Below are 12,896 nucleotides of genomic sequence, written 5' to 3'. Positions count from 1 at the left end.
GGACAAAATTCAACTGGACAAATATTTAATATACACTAACATATTTTCATAGCAGTTCTCATGGTGTTACCTGGCAATGGCACCCCCAAAGCTTTTCTAGTATCGTTTCAACACTACCAATACTCAAATCATCACCAAAGTAAGTACCACCCTGGGAACTCTCAGATTTATTAATACCAATGAGCGCTGTGCCATTAAAATGCTTACTTAATTCTGAACATTTGCTGTCTTACAGAAAGTGAGAAGAATTTTAAATGCAGGTTTAAACACTCAGAGCTGTGCCTACTTTTTGATTCACACTGATATGACCAAATTGTGGTATCTGTTGTCAAGTTAAACCTGATTTTCAGTATGGAAGTACTGAATTTCACAAAACTGATCTCTTTATTACAACACGTACTTCCCACTCACAGGGTAGGTTTTTTTCCAGCAGAAGGTCCCAAAACAGTTTAGAAAGGTGTAGAATCCCAGACTGGTTTGGGTTGGAAGGGACCTTAAAGCTCATCCAGTTCCAACTCCTACCACAGTCAGGGACACCTTCCACTAGAGCAGGTTGCTCCAAGCCCCGTCCAACCCAGCCTTGAACACTGTCAGGGATGGGGCAGCCACAGCTTCTCTGGGCAACCTGTGCCAGGGCCTCACTGCCTTCACAGGGAAGAACTTGTGCCTAGTGTCTAATCTAAAGCTACGCTCTTTCACTTTAAGACCATTCCCCCTTTTCCTGTTACTACATGCCCTTGTAAAAAAAAGTCCCTCTCCAGATGTCTTTTAGAATCACAAGCTACTCTAGGTTGGAAGGAACCTTCAAAGCTTACCTAGTCCAACCCTACTGCAATGAGAAGGGACATGTTGAACTAGATGAGGTTGTTCAGAACTACATCCAGCCTAGCCTTGAAGATATGCAAAAAGGTCAAATAAACTTGTAGCCTGCCCCTGAAGATATGCAACAAGGTCAAATATATTTGTTTCCCCAATTGTGTATTTGCAAATAAAGGCACAGATTGCAGGTTTAGGCTAACAGAACAAGGAAAAAGTCATAATTGCAGGAGTATTGCAAAGTTAAAGATACAAACAGTCTGCACAGCTCCTGAAGCTGCAGCCTATAAACACACTGCCAAAGTGTTCTCCATCATATTTACATGGAGGGATATGCAGCGTTCAGAAATTACAACAATGGGTTTTTCCCAGAACCAAAGCACTACAGTAAAAATCTACCACACTGGTCATCAGCACAGCCAGCACGTTAGCACTGCTGAAGCTGTCCAACTTCATCTCCATCACCACAGCAAAATCACTTTGCACACAGCAAAGTCAAATCTCTGCCAGAGTTGTGCTCAAAAGGTCATCTGTGAAACATGCAGAGTGACACAAGCTACCACCAGGCTGGTGCTCCTCAACACCTCAACCACCGAGGTGCTGGAAGGGGCACAGACCCCTACCAGGCTGCAGTAGCACCATGCCCCAAATGCTTGCAGTAAGCCAGCCATGGTTATGCCCATTTTGTGCCACACAGGCAGAAGGGCTTGGTTGCCTGAAGCCTCTCAGTAGGATGAGTAACAACAGGTCAAGGATGGCAACACGTCAGAGAAACAACTCTTTTGAAAGATAAAGGAAAGAGTTTTAACACAGCCTACGATATTCAGACACCTACTCCGATTAAAATTCCTTAAAACTAAGGCACAGAACTTATCACAGCAATGTGAGTTTTCCCTACCACTTTCTCTTCTACACCAAATAAATGGCCATGAAAAAGCATGCCATATAATTAAGCCTGTTGGCAAAATCACCAGGTTTTTATGAGGAGAGAAACCATTCTTAGGTTGTAAATAAGGTTGTTAATTGCATCTGGTTTTATATGCACATGTAAGTCATCCACTGTAACAGGTTCCCTCCCTAAATGCACAAAGGATGTGATTGTAACTCAGCTTCAGAAAAAAATACAGAAGGATCTTTTTTAGATACAGAGAAAACAATTCAGAAGAGAAGACCTTGGGCTTCTCAAGTACTCAGTAGGTGATGAGATATTCATATGATTCAGAAGCACTGGAATAGGAGTCTGCTACAGAGGCACATTATCTCATTAGAGGCTTCTTGGAACACATAAAAATATTTATGGCAAGGGTTGTCACAAATGACAACAAATTAGCACATGGATTACAATCTCTGGTTTGACAGTTACCAGAAAAGTAAAACGCCATTTGCAGAAAGTAACTTGCTTATATAGTGGAACGGGGACAATCTAATAGACCGTGCATGTTAATCACATGGAACTTCAGGAATTCCTGATTCAATCCCTGTATCTCCTTCCATGTTTAACCACAATTATGAAAATGTAAGCACTGCTACAGAAGGTCTAAGGAAAGAACATCTACCACAGCACACTGTCTCCACAAGCAACTGCTACTATTCACTATCCACTGAGTGTAAGACACAGTATATAGAGAGATCCATTGGCCAAAAGCCTTTCAGTTCCAACTAACAACTACTTAGAGGCCTCTACAGCTAATTTGGTCACCCTCTTTTATAGCCCAGATGGACACATCACCCCATTAAATCATTTAATCAGGCCTGGCCTTCACAACTGTCCTTGGGGCCTCATCAACATGCAAGCACCACATTATAAAAAAATATTTCCTGTTCTCTTCTAAAAGCAGGTATCCTAAAGTTACTTGAGGATCTAACTCCACTCTTCCTTCCTCACCAAAAATCAACACACCCTCATAGAACAGCTGATGAACAGAATAAAGTAAGGGCAAAAAAATGCACTTTACCAAGCAGTTATACAGCAAGGCAGGATACAGACTTGTAATTTAGACACCATAACTCAATACTACCTCCCATTAGTTGACAAGATGCATCCTCTTAGGTTGGGGACTGGGGGGGGGGAAGGAACGCATCAGGTGAAACACCCCAAACATGGAAACAACTGATGTGAACATGACTTTGTGCATTGCTATTGGAAGCAGAACAAGATGACCCAGGCAATAAGCACGCACAGCTCTGTTGACGGTTCATTATTTGTCATCCTGCTGTAACTTTCAGACATGCCCATAGCTCCCTCCCTTTCTACAGTCAGGTGCACCCTCTCCAGCCCCAGAAACATACTTGTGGAAGAAGTGCCCACAAGGGAGTTTGCGTGCAGACTGCATTGAGTCCCAGCAAATGGCACAGTCATCATTATTGGCTGCTAGCTCCTCCGGTGTTGCAACTGCAAACCTACAAAGAAGAAAAAGGAAGAGACAGAAGTAATGAGTACACCAGCTCAGCATGGCCTCCTGTCTAGAGGATCCCACACTGAGAAAGCCTTATCCTCCATGCTAACTTTTCTGACAGACAGGTTTTTTTTGCACAGCCCATACATCCCAAGTGCACAAAGCTTTTACTTAGTATCTTTAAAGATGTATGATGAGGTTGAGAACCTCAAGCTATATATAATCTGTCTAGATTTGGCTTATGTCATTTTTCTAAATGAGTTTTAACAGCTGTACACATGAAGATGTCTTCCTGGGATCAAAGGCATTTATGGTCTGACTAATTTTGGTCTCATATTTTGCCAATCCCCATTTATCTTTAATCCTTTATCTTCTTTTTTAAACCACAGCACCATGCAAGCAACTACTACGTAGCAACCTAACACAGACAATAGAGAGATGAACTGTGCAACAACATTTCATAGTACTCCTGGTGTGGAATATACCTGAAGAACAACTACAGAAAGGCAGGGATCATGCTGCCATTGGCAGGTTCAAGAGGAAGCTAGAATGTGGTTCTTCCAGAAAAATCAGAATGACAGAAGCACATCAAGTCACTCAGACAACAAGTCTGAGGCACATGCAACTCAAAACAGGTCTGTGAGCATCTGAAAGGGGTTTAGCAGCTGCATCTTACTGAAAAGAGATGAAGCATGGTGGATGAACTTTATTATGCAGCTCTTAACCTGATATTACAGTCACTAAATGACTTCTCACAAAACAAACAAACAAAAAAAACAAAATAAAAAAAAACACCTTATGAATTTCTGGGTAAGTTAGACTTCTTTCTCCATCTGGACTACACCAGAAGGCATCATAGCTAGTCAAACCCACTGAAGTCCACAAGGAAAATGGTACAGCAATGTACAGAAAGAGCGAAACTCCCTGCTGTTCTTGAAGTCACTAAAGCCACGGCTGAGTTTTGAAAACATGGGATCAGAGATGCAGTCATATCTGGCACAATACTAGGTTTTAGCAGGTCTTCCAGTTCCTCTAGATGGCCTCACTACAGGAGTATGGACTAACGTAATCTCAAAGTGCTCTCAGCTCCCCTACAAGTACGGAGTCTTTCAGAGTTGGTTTGAGGTTTAATAAATATATACCTAAAGCCAAAAGCAGGCTGTAATTAATATTTGGTTGCAATATCTGAATAGTATGGCCTAATGAAATTAAAAGCATTTATTTCTATCATAGCCAAAACCAGTATCTGACAACTAAAACAAGCAGAGTTCTGTAGAGCTTATGTATACTACCCTGATGGGGTGACAAGCGAACGCAGGAAAGAAAAGCTGGTCTAGGGAGTTCACATGTTGCCAGTAACAGTTTATCAGTAATACTGCTATTATAAGAGTCAATCCTACGTACCTGTTAAAACCAGAAAGTGTGTCCCCATTAACAAATAAAATGGGTAAAAACACATTCTAAATGTAAAGACTTAAGTGCTGGATTTGCAAGATTGCATCTCTCCAGCTTACACTGTCATCACGTATGAAAGGAACCTAAAGGAATCCCAGCTTCTTCATCAGACTCCTCTCTCCAAAATCCCAGGGCAAATAAAAGGCTCACCTAGCTTCCATATTTCCCACTACACGGAGGTAGTTCTTATGCCGCCGTATTCTTCGTTGAACCTCGTGAAACAGGTAGCGTAGCTGCATGAAAATCACGAGGCTCGCCATTGACAACCAAATATTACCAAACAACTTCAGGAAAAAAACAGAAAGGTGATTAGAAACTACCACAAGGAACTGCACCAGGTCTTACAAGGAAAAGAAACTGAGAAACCAGCACTGAAGAATTTTTCTTTCACTGAGACATCCAGATTAACCACACATAACCAGGTTGGACAGGGCTTGGAGCAACCTGGTCTACTAGAATGTGTCCATGCCCGTGGCAAGGGGTCAAAATCAGATGAGCTTTAAGGTCTCTTCCAACCTAAACTAGGTGAGGATTCTATGTTCACAGGTATTACCACTCCAGATGCCACTTAAGCAGCACAGCATTTATAATAAGGATAAACTGTGTTTGGTCCTGTGCAACTTTTATGTCCCTTGCTGCCAATGAAAATAAGTCAGGCTGGTATTACATAATAGCAAACGTAATTAAACACATATTAAACAGGTTATTTTACAGTAGTTAATACTCCATAACAAAGTTATTTGGGAATACTCCAACTACACAAGAGTAAAGAATGTCAGAATCCACCCCCATACGCTTTCCTTTTTATTTAAATAAAATAAGAAAAGCAAAAAAATATATAAAATACATAGACCCAGTACCCTTTATTTTAAGGCCAGTCTATGTGCTCAACCTTATATCCAGTATTTCATACCAGCATATGAATGTGATGCATCAAGTCCAGTGAAAGCAAGGTGAGCTCCATGACAAAATCAGTGTAGTAGACATAAGTGCCTTTGCCCTCCCACATTCCTTCATGGCTGAGATCCCAGAGGTGAATTACATATCTGTAAGAGCAGAGAAATTAACATTATTCTGTCTTTTTGTAAACCTCTGGCATTCAAAGCATTTTCCCCATTTTACAAACAGTTTTTGGATATGGATTCTTTGCCCCTCCTGAGCCCAGTGCCCACACTTTTTAAGTACCGTAGGGACTTTGATGTTACTGTTTCAAACAGCAACATTTTAAAAAGACAAAAAGCAATCAATCAGTCCTCAGCCCACACAGCATTACAGATACCACCAGCTGACAAAGATGCTGCATTTGATAAAAATTTCTCATGTACCAAGAAAGGGATTTTAGTAACCACAGACCCACACTTTTCAGTACATCAGGTGTTTCCCAAGTGAAGCATTACAATTTAGTGACAGACCCAAAATGCCAGCAGTGACCCAGACCAAGAGGTTCTGTTCTACATGTCACATCCTACATCTGCACACACACGTGCATTACAGATACACAGGCATGCTACTTTTCCAAAGCAGAAGTTGTAGCAGTTGTAGTAGCTGTACATTCCAGTAGGATGACATTAAGTAACATGTATTAACCCTCATACAGTAGCACCAATCCATTTTAATCCATGCCTCAAGCTATTAGCACCCACTAAAACTATCCATGCATTGCAGAATTCATGCTTAAAAATAGCACAGGCTAAAGTTAACCACATTTGCCCACTGCCAAATTGCTTTTGCAATTTAACAAGGTAATTACATACACCTGTTAGATCAACATGCAATAGTCACCACCTTCTTCAACAACCATCCTGCAAAACATGAGCTACTCACCGTAAAATCACATGAGTAGTTCTAACTGTCACAAGCAGAGACTGCAAAAGAGGAGAAAAAGGAAATAAAAGATATGTTAACATTCCAGCAGGGATATGGTCCAGAGGCAGGCACTAAAGGGCTAAAATGCATTTATTGCAATGTATTAACAAGTTCCAACAGTCACCACAACTGTGTGCACAACATACCTGTGACAAACACAAAGCTTATAAATAAATATGCAATAAATTGTTCTGAGGCACACAATGCTCTCGGAGTGTTACCACCACTGCTGTTAAGTCTCTTCCCCCCCCAAGAATGTATTCTTTTTCAGTTCTTACCACTCAATGAGTGTCAAAACCACAATCTCTCTTGACCAATGCTCAAGAAAAATTTCAAGAATCAAATAGTAGCAGGAATTTGAGGAAGAACCACAGAAGCACTTTCAAATTATCTCCCCCCTTGGCTGAGACGTGAAGGCTGCAAAAGTAACTTCTGCCTTTAATCATGCTTACCCCTCTAGCCTAAGTACAGAGAAAAAAGTCTATCAGAACTGGTTCCAGAATACCTAACCACATTTCCATGGCTCTCATCACCTAAGAAACACAGGTCCATCACCTCTCTAACCCATCAGGCCCACAGTGCCCCATTCTCTAATTGTATCCTCTCAGTGAAAGAAAATGGAACAGGACAAACCCTTCAGAGCCTGCCCTGTAGTTAGCAGGAGTCAACTGACACCAAGATGCAGGGGATTTAGAACAAGCAACTGAAACCATTTCTGCAAAACTGGTCTGATGGCATGCTCTCAGCATAAGTATTAAAAACAAGTACAGAAGAACTATCAAAATGACAACAAAGCAGTTGGTTTGGATGGGGTTTTTTTCCATTTGTAAAAAGCGTAAAATGCTTCTGTATGTATTTAATCCCTAGTAATACCCAACATACCTGCCAACTGTTTACTAACTGCCTTTAAAGTAAGTGTTCCTATGACTATTTACTAGCACAATCTTTTAACCATAGCAGGGGTTCAGGATAAGATGTTCACATCACTCAACACAAAAAACATATCAAGAAGGTAACAGCAAGTTACCTAGCATGGTGTGCTGTTCTCATTACAAACATCTTCCATAAAAATGTTGAATAAGGTCACTAGCTGCTCCTACAAGGCAGATTATGAGACCCTATTCTGCCTCCTGTTCCCCTGCATGTAGGTACAATACTACACCTTATTCAAACAAGGTCTTTGGCTATAGGGAAACATTGGACAGACCACAGAGGACAAGTAAATACATCTAATTCTAAACATGCACCAGAATGATTACCTGAGCTTCTTGATGGATATGCCACTGAGCATAAATCTGTGTCAAAACCAGTACCTGTGGTATAAGGTCTCCAACAAGGAAGACATCTATCAGGCAGAAATCTGACGAGTCTAGTCTTTGCAACTATTGAGAAGTTAGTATTTCCAAGACATGACTTACGCTGGTTAGTGATGAGGCAGCAATAGCATCAAAATTAAAAGGACGAGCTAGTGCAGCTTGCATCAAGGCCCTGGTCTCTAGTTCCTCCACTGTTTCCAGAAATGTGTTTCAGCATTCTGACATGAGAAATGCTTGGCAGGAAGTAGAACACTACCTCTCAAGTTACACAACTCCACAATCTGAGGTTCTAAATGTACAGCAGGCCATTTTCGGCACTGACACCTCAAGAGCTCTTGCTCTGCTCAAAATGAACTGCTTATTCCCCATGGACTCTGTGATACTGGCAGATACTAGTCATGTAGACTAGCACACAACTGGAAGGCACTCAGATCCAGAGATAATGGATGCAGCATGAGAAGCCTTGCAGGAAAATATCTGCAAGGTACAATTCTAAGATATGAATGTCACTATCATCATACGGCCTTAACTGAGATGTATGAAACGGGACCAGAGGATGGCTACTACAGGAATGAAGTAATTCCTTCTTACAATAAAAAAGGTACATAAACAAACTGGACATTACTTGCTATACTGTAAATCTCAAATACTACATAGCAAGACAAAAAAGTTCAATGTATAGTCAGAAAGACTGTTCCTATTCAGCCTCTCCTGGGCATTTGAACATTTCATATCTCTCCTTTGCAGGAAAGAAAATATTGACAAACAATCCAGAACAAGGGAAGCCTAACTAAAACACAAGAAAAACATCTATATTGCTTTATTTAAAACCCTGAAGCATCAAACTAAATCAATGTCCGCAGAGTCAGGAGAGAGATGAACAGCTTAATGTAACTTAATGTAATTAAATACACACTAATGGAATACACTTGGCAAGGCCCCTCCTGAACAGCATCAGACAAGGCACCACCAGGAAAACATTTTAGTTTGAAAGATTTAATGCTTTCTGCTGAGAGCTTGAGGACTGCCGTGAGGTGTCTCTGCTAGTACCTCTACAGAGAGAAGCTTAAATGTTTTATTCCACTTACATCACTGCTGGGTATTAAAATCAAATAAACTATTCACAGTTGCCCAATCCAGATGAGGCATATCTAAAATGTTAATGAAAGCGCAAGATGAAACGAGGAAAGATTAAACAGAATAGAGTTTTTTAGCTTGGAAGGAAAGTCAGAAGAGGAACAGGGGGAAGGTCTATAAAATCACAAATGGTATGAAGAAGAGTAAACAGGGAATGATTCTTTGCAGTTTTTCACCATAAATGTATCAGATGACAGCCAAGGACATGGAATGGGTTGCCCAGGGAGGTAGTGAATGCTCCATCCTTGGCAGTTTTCAAGACCAGGTTGGATGAAGCCTTGGGTGATATGGTTTAGTGTGAGGTGTCCCTGCCCATGGCAGGGGGGTTGGAACTAGATGATCTTGAGGTCCTTTCCAATCCTAACTATTCTATGATCCTATGATTATCAGACAGAAGATTCAGAACAACTAAAAGAGCTCTTTTGTGTACACAAAGCTGAGTTAAATGTGGAATTTGTTGCCTTTGGATATTGTGGAGGCCAAAGTATAAATGGTTCAACAAACAATCAGACAAGTTTCCTCAGTCCACCTGAAGATATCAAACCCAATAGGCTCGCACAACCCTCAGCTCAGGAGCATCCTCAAATGCCAGCAGTTGCAAACAAGGGTGGGAGACCCCTTCCTACCCCATCCCCACAAACCTCCTCTGCTGTTCACCAGCAGCACAGCAGGATGTCTGGATCCATGGCTTAGTTGAGCACCACACACTTCTACTGACTGAAGGCCACATCCTGCAACCCAAAACACATACACCACCACAGCACCAACGAGGCAACCCTTGGCTGCTGCAACACTCCCTGATAAACTTACACCACTCTAACACACACCCAATGCATCCTTCTGCCACACCAAGATAAGAGATACACCACCACCAAGACCCTACCTATTAGAGACACAAATCTTCAATACCCTTTCACTGTGTAGTTACATATCTGGCCTTGCATATTCTCTTATTTCACAAAAAGTAAGCTGACATATGAAATAAATGAACTGTGGTGTGACCAGCATCATATTATCTCACTATCAGCTGATTAACTCCAAGTATGAGTTCAAGATAGGATATGAAAACCAAACCATACATGCTACTTGTTATCTGTACCAAGGTGTGCTAACACAACTGACTTGCCATTTATACTGGTTATATATGTGTGTGTGTATATATATATACATATATACATATATCAGACAAGAGTGATGGTATATTGAAAAATGTGGGATCTGAGCATGACATGAATGGTATGGAATATGGGGTGGATACTGTCGTGGGTTCAGCAATAGCAGTCATTTTTCTCCTTCTTAGTAGCTGGTGCAGTGCTGTGGTTTTGACTTTCGGCCTGGGAACAGCGCTGATAACACTGATGGTTTTAGTTACTGCTCAGTAATGTTTACCCTGACCAAGGACTTTCTGAGTCTCATGCTCTGCCAGGGAGGAGGGGAAGCCAGGATGAAGCAGAGATAGGACACCTGACCCAAACTAGCCAAACGGGTATTCCATACCACAGCACATTATACCCAGTATATAAACTGGGGGTAGTTACCCATAAGGGCTAGATCACTGCTCAGGTCAGGCTGTGTATCAGTCGGTGGGTGGTGAGCAGTTGTGTTCTCTTCCTTTGTTATTTCCCTTACCATTATTATTATTGGTGGCAGCAATAGTGGTTTGTGTTATACCTTAGTTACTGGACTGTTCTTACCTCAACCCACGAGAGTTACATCCTTTCAGTTCTCCTCCCCATCCCTCCTGGAGCAGCTGGAGGAAGAGGGGGCAGGGAGGTGAGCGAGCAGCTGCATGGTTCTGAGTTACCAGCTGGGCTTAAACCACGACACCTCCACACTGCTGAAGATTATCGCTTTCTCAGGCAGAGAGCAATAACCCACCATAACATTAGAAACACACTGATATTCACTCCAAAAGACGTATTGTTTACTCCCTGATGCCAAAGGTTCAGGAGTGCACAAACACAAGGTGCTCATCTCAGGTGTGACACTACTCTTGGCACAAACATCGTCTCATTCTTTTTGGAGAGAAATTAAATAGGAAACACAACCTCAAAGGAACAGGCTGAGATGAACATTTGCATACTACACTTTTATATACACTCTCTCCCTCCCAAGCAGCCATTTCAACTAACCCTTCTTGCAACGCTCCTGAAGCACAACCTTTACTTTTTTCATGTTGGTTTCAGCATCATCTTATGGATTTATCCTCTCATTCTCTCCTTCAGACAAAGATTTTTTGAAGGACTAAACTTGGCAACTACTACAAAACACGAAAGGGCATCTTCAGAGTTTCTTCCTTGTGAGAAAGTAAAAGAAAACCCACTGCATGCCAAAATACCCTCGTGTAAGGGTTGAAAAGCAAAGCAGAAACCACAACACATGTGAAGGAAGTCTCACCTCTGCTGCCATGAAAGCCAACGTGTGCATGCCATGAGCATAGCCAATAACACCACAGATGAGGGCTAATCCACAGCAGGACAGGAGCATGGCTATGAGCAGTGTCAGGACTCTGATGTGGCTGCTCATGGGTGTGGTAGGAGAAAAGGAAAGCTGCAACACAAATATATAAACACAGAACAGGTTTAAAGTACTACATCCACCCTGCCTTCTGCAGTCACCTCATCAAACAAGTCCTCAGCCAGAAAAATATTTTGCTTTCTAGAATAAAACCAACTTCAGGACCTCAACCACACAATGTAGTAATAGATGACGCAGGATAAAGCTAAAACCAGACACCATCCCAAAGTCTCATTCATTTCACTGTCATTTACAGTCACCAGGCTTTTAAAGCCAGAAGGGATCATTGCAGTTATCTGATGCAATGTCTAGATCACCTGTACAAGAAAACCATAGACACTTTTCTCACACAGTAGTTTCTGCATCTAATCTACAGCATCTGCTTAGGACAAACATGCATTTTAGAAAGACACCCAACCTTAATATATAGCCTCTAGTTCTTCCAAAGCTATCTTCTTCTGGAAGAAGAAGACATCTGACCCAGAAAGTTTAACATGCAGCTAGAGACTCCTGGAGAGAATCTGCTGAAAATAGTTGTCTCATTCAATAGCATGCATAGTGTATTAATTCTCTAAACTACCTTAACAGTAGGCTATACCTACGCTGTTGAAATTAAAGACAACCCAAGAGGCAAATTATTTAGGTAGTCCAGTCCTTTATTTCCAGGGCACGAAAGGTAAGAACAGGACAAGGAAAGAAGGAGTTGCCCAAAACTTCCCTCTGGTCTGATTGATGAAGTTGATTCACATGTTTTGTTTTTAAATTGCTTATCTTCCTCCTTTATATCTGGTTCAGCTCCACATCCCCCTAAGTCTGCGAGGCAGATCACACAAGTACTGTTTGTACAAGTAAAGAATTACAATACATGCTTTGAATGCAGAAGGAATGTAATAAGGATTTTTTCCCACATGAGCTTTGTTCTTTCACAGCTTTCCAAACAATACTAAAAATACCAGATGACTGCCTTGTTTGCTTCTGACTCCATTTTCCTAACCCCAACCCATCTAGTTTCAAGCTTAGCGCTTAGCTTCTTGTAAAGGAACAGCCCTTACTTGATATTAAAAAAAAAAATTAAATGCAAAGCATTTTCACAGATTCACAGATTTAGTTCATACTTCTCTTGCACAACAGAGAAGATGAGGAAAATGTACTTCCATTACATAAATTTAAAGATGTTACTATTAACATTCCAGTTCCTTCTTCCTTGCCTTGTCTTCAATTTCTGCATCTCTACTGAATTTATACTTGGTATTAACAGAAACTGGAATGTAGCTTATGGAGAAAGCTGCACTGTATAAAGACATTTGGTAGATGTAAACGAACTTGAAACCTGAGTGCAGAATGCACAGAAACAGGCTTCACGGACCAGTCCTAGAGGGCACCAATGTAAGGG

General features: G+C 41.3%; 1 protein-coding gene across 2 annotated transcripts in view; it reads right to left on the bottom strand.

Moving 5' to 3' along the window:
• The window catches only part of AMFR (autocrine motility factor receptor), a 34,572-nt gene that overhangs the window by 16,568 nt on the left and 5,108 nt on the right, over nucleotides 1–12,896 (bottom strand). For both annotated transcript variants that reach the window (XM_034072628.1, XM_034072627.1), the window contains exons 4-8: nucleotides 11,384–11,536; nucleotides 6,492–6,532; nucleotides 5,581–5,713; nucleotides 4,818–4,951; nucleotides 3,106–3,216 (exon numbers count right to left, since the gene is read on the bottom strand). In XM_034072628.1, coding sequence (XP_033928519.1) covers nucleotides 3,106–3,216; nucleotides 4,818–4,951; nucleotides 5,581–5,713; nucleotides 6,492–6,532; nucleotides 11,384–11,536 — 572 coding nt within the window. The remainder of the gene's footprint in view (nucleotides 1–3,105; nucleotides 3,217–4,817; nucleotides 4,952–5,580; nucleotides 5,714–6,491; nucleotides 6,533–11,383; nucleotides 11,537–12,896) is intronic.

The sequence above is a fragment of the Melopsittacus undulatus genome, chromosome Z (genome assembly GCF_012275295.1).
Source record: "Melopsittacus undulatus isolate bMelUnd1 chromosome Z, bMelUnd1.mat.Z, whole genome shotgun sequence".
Taxonomy (NCBI): Eukaryota; Metazoa; Chordata; class Aves; order Psittaciformes; family Psittaculidae; genus Melopsittacus; species Melopsittacus undulatus.
Note: the sequence above shows the minus strand (reverse complement) of the source record. Positions and strands in the feature narration are given on the sequence as shown.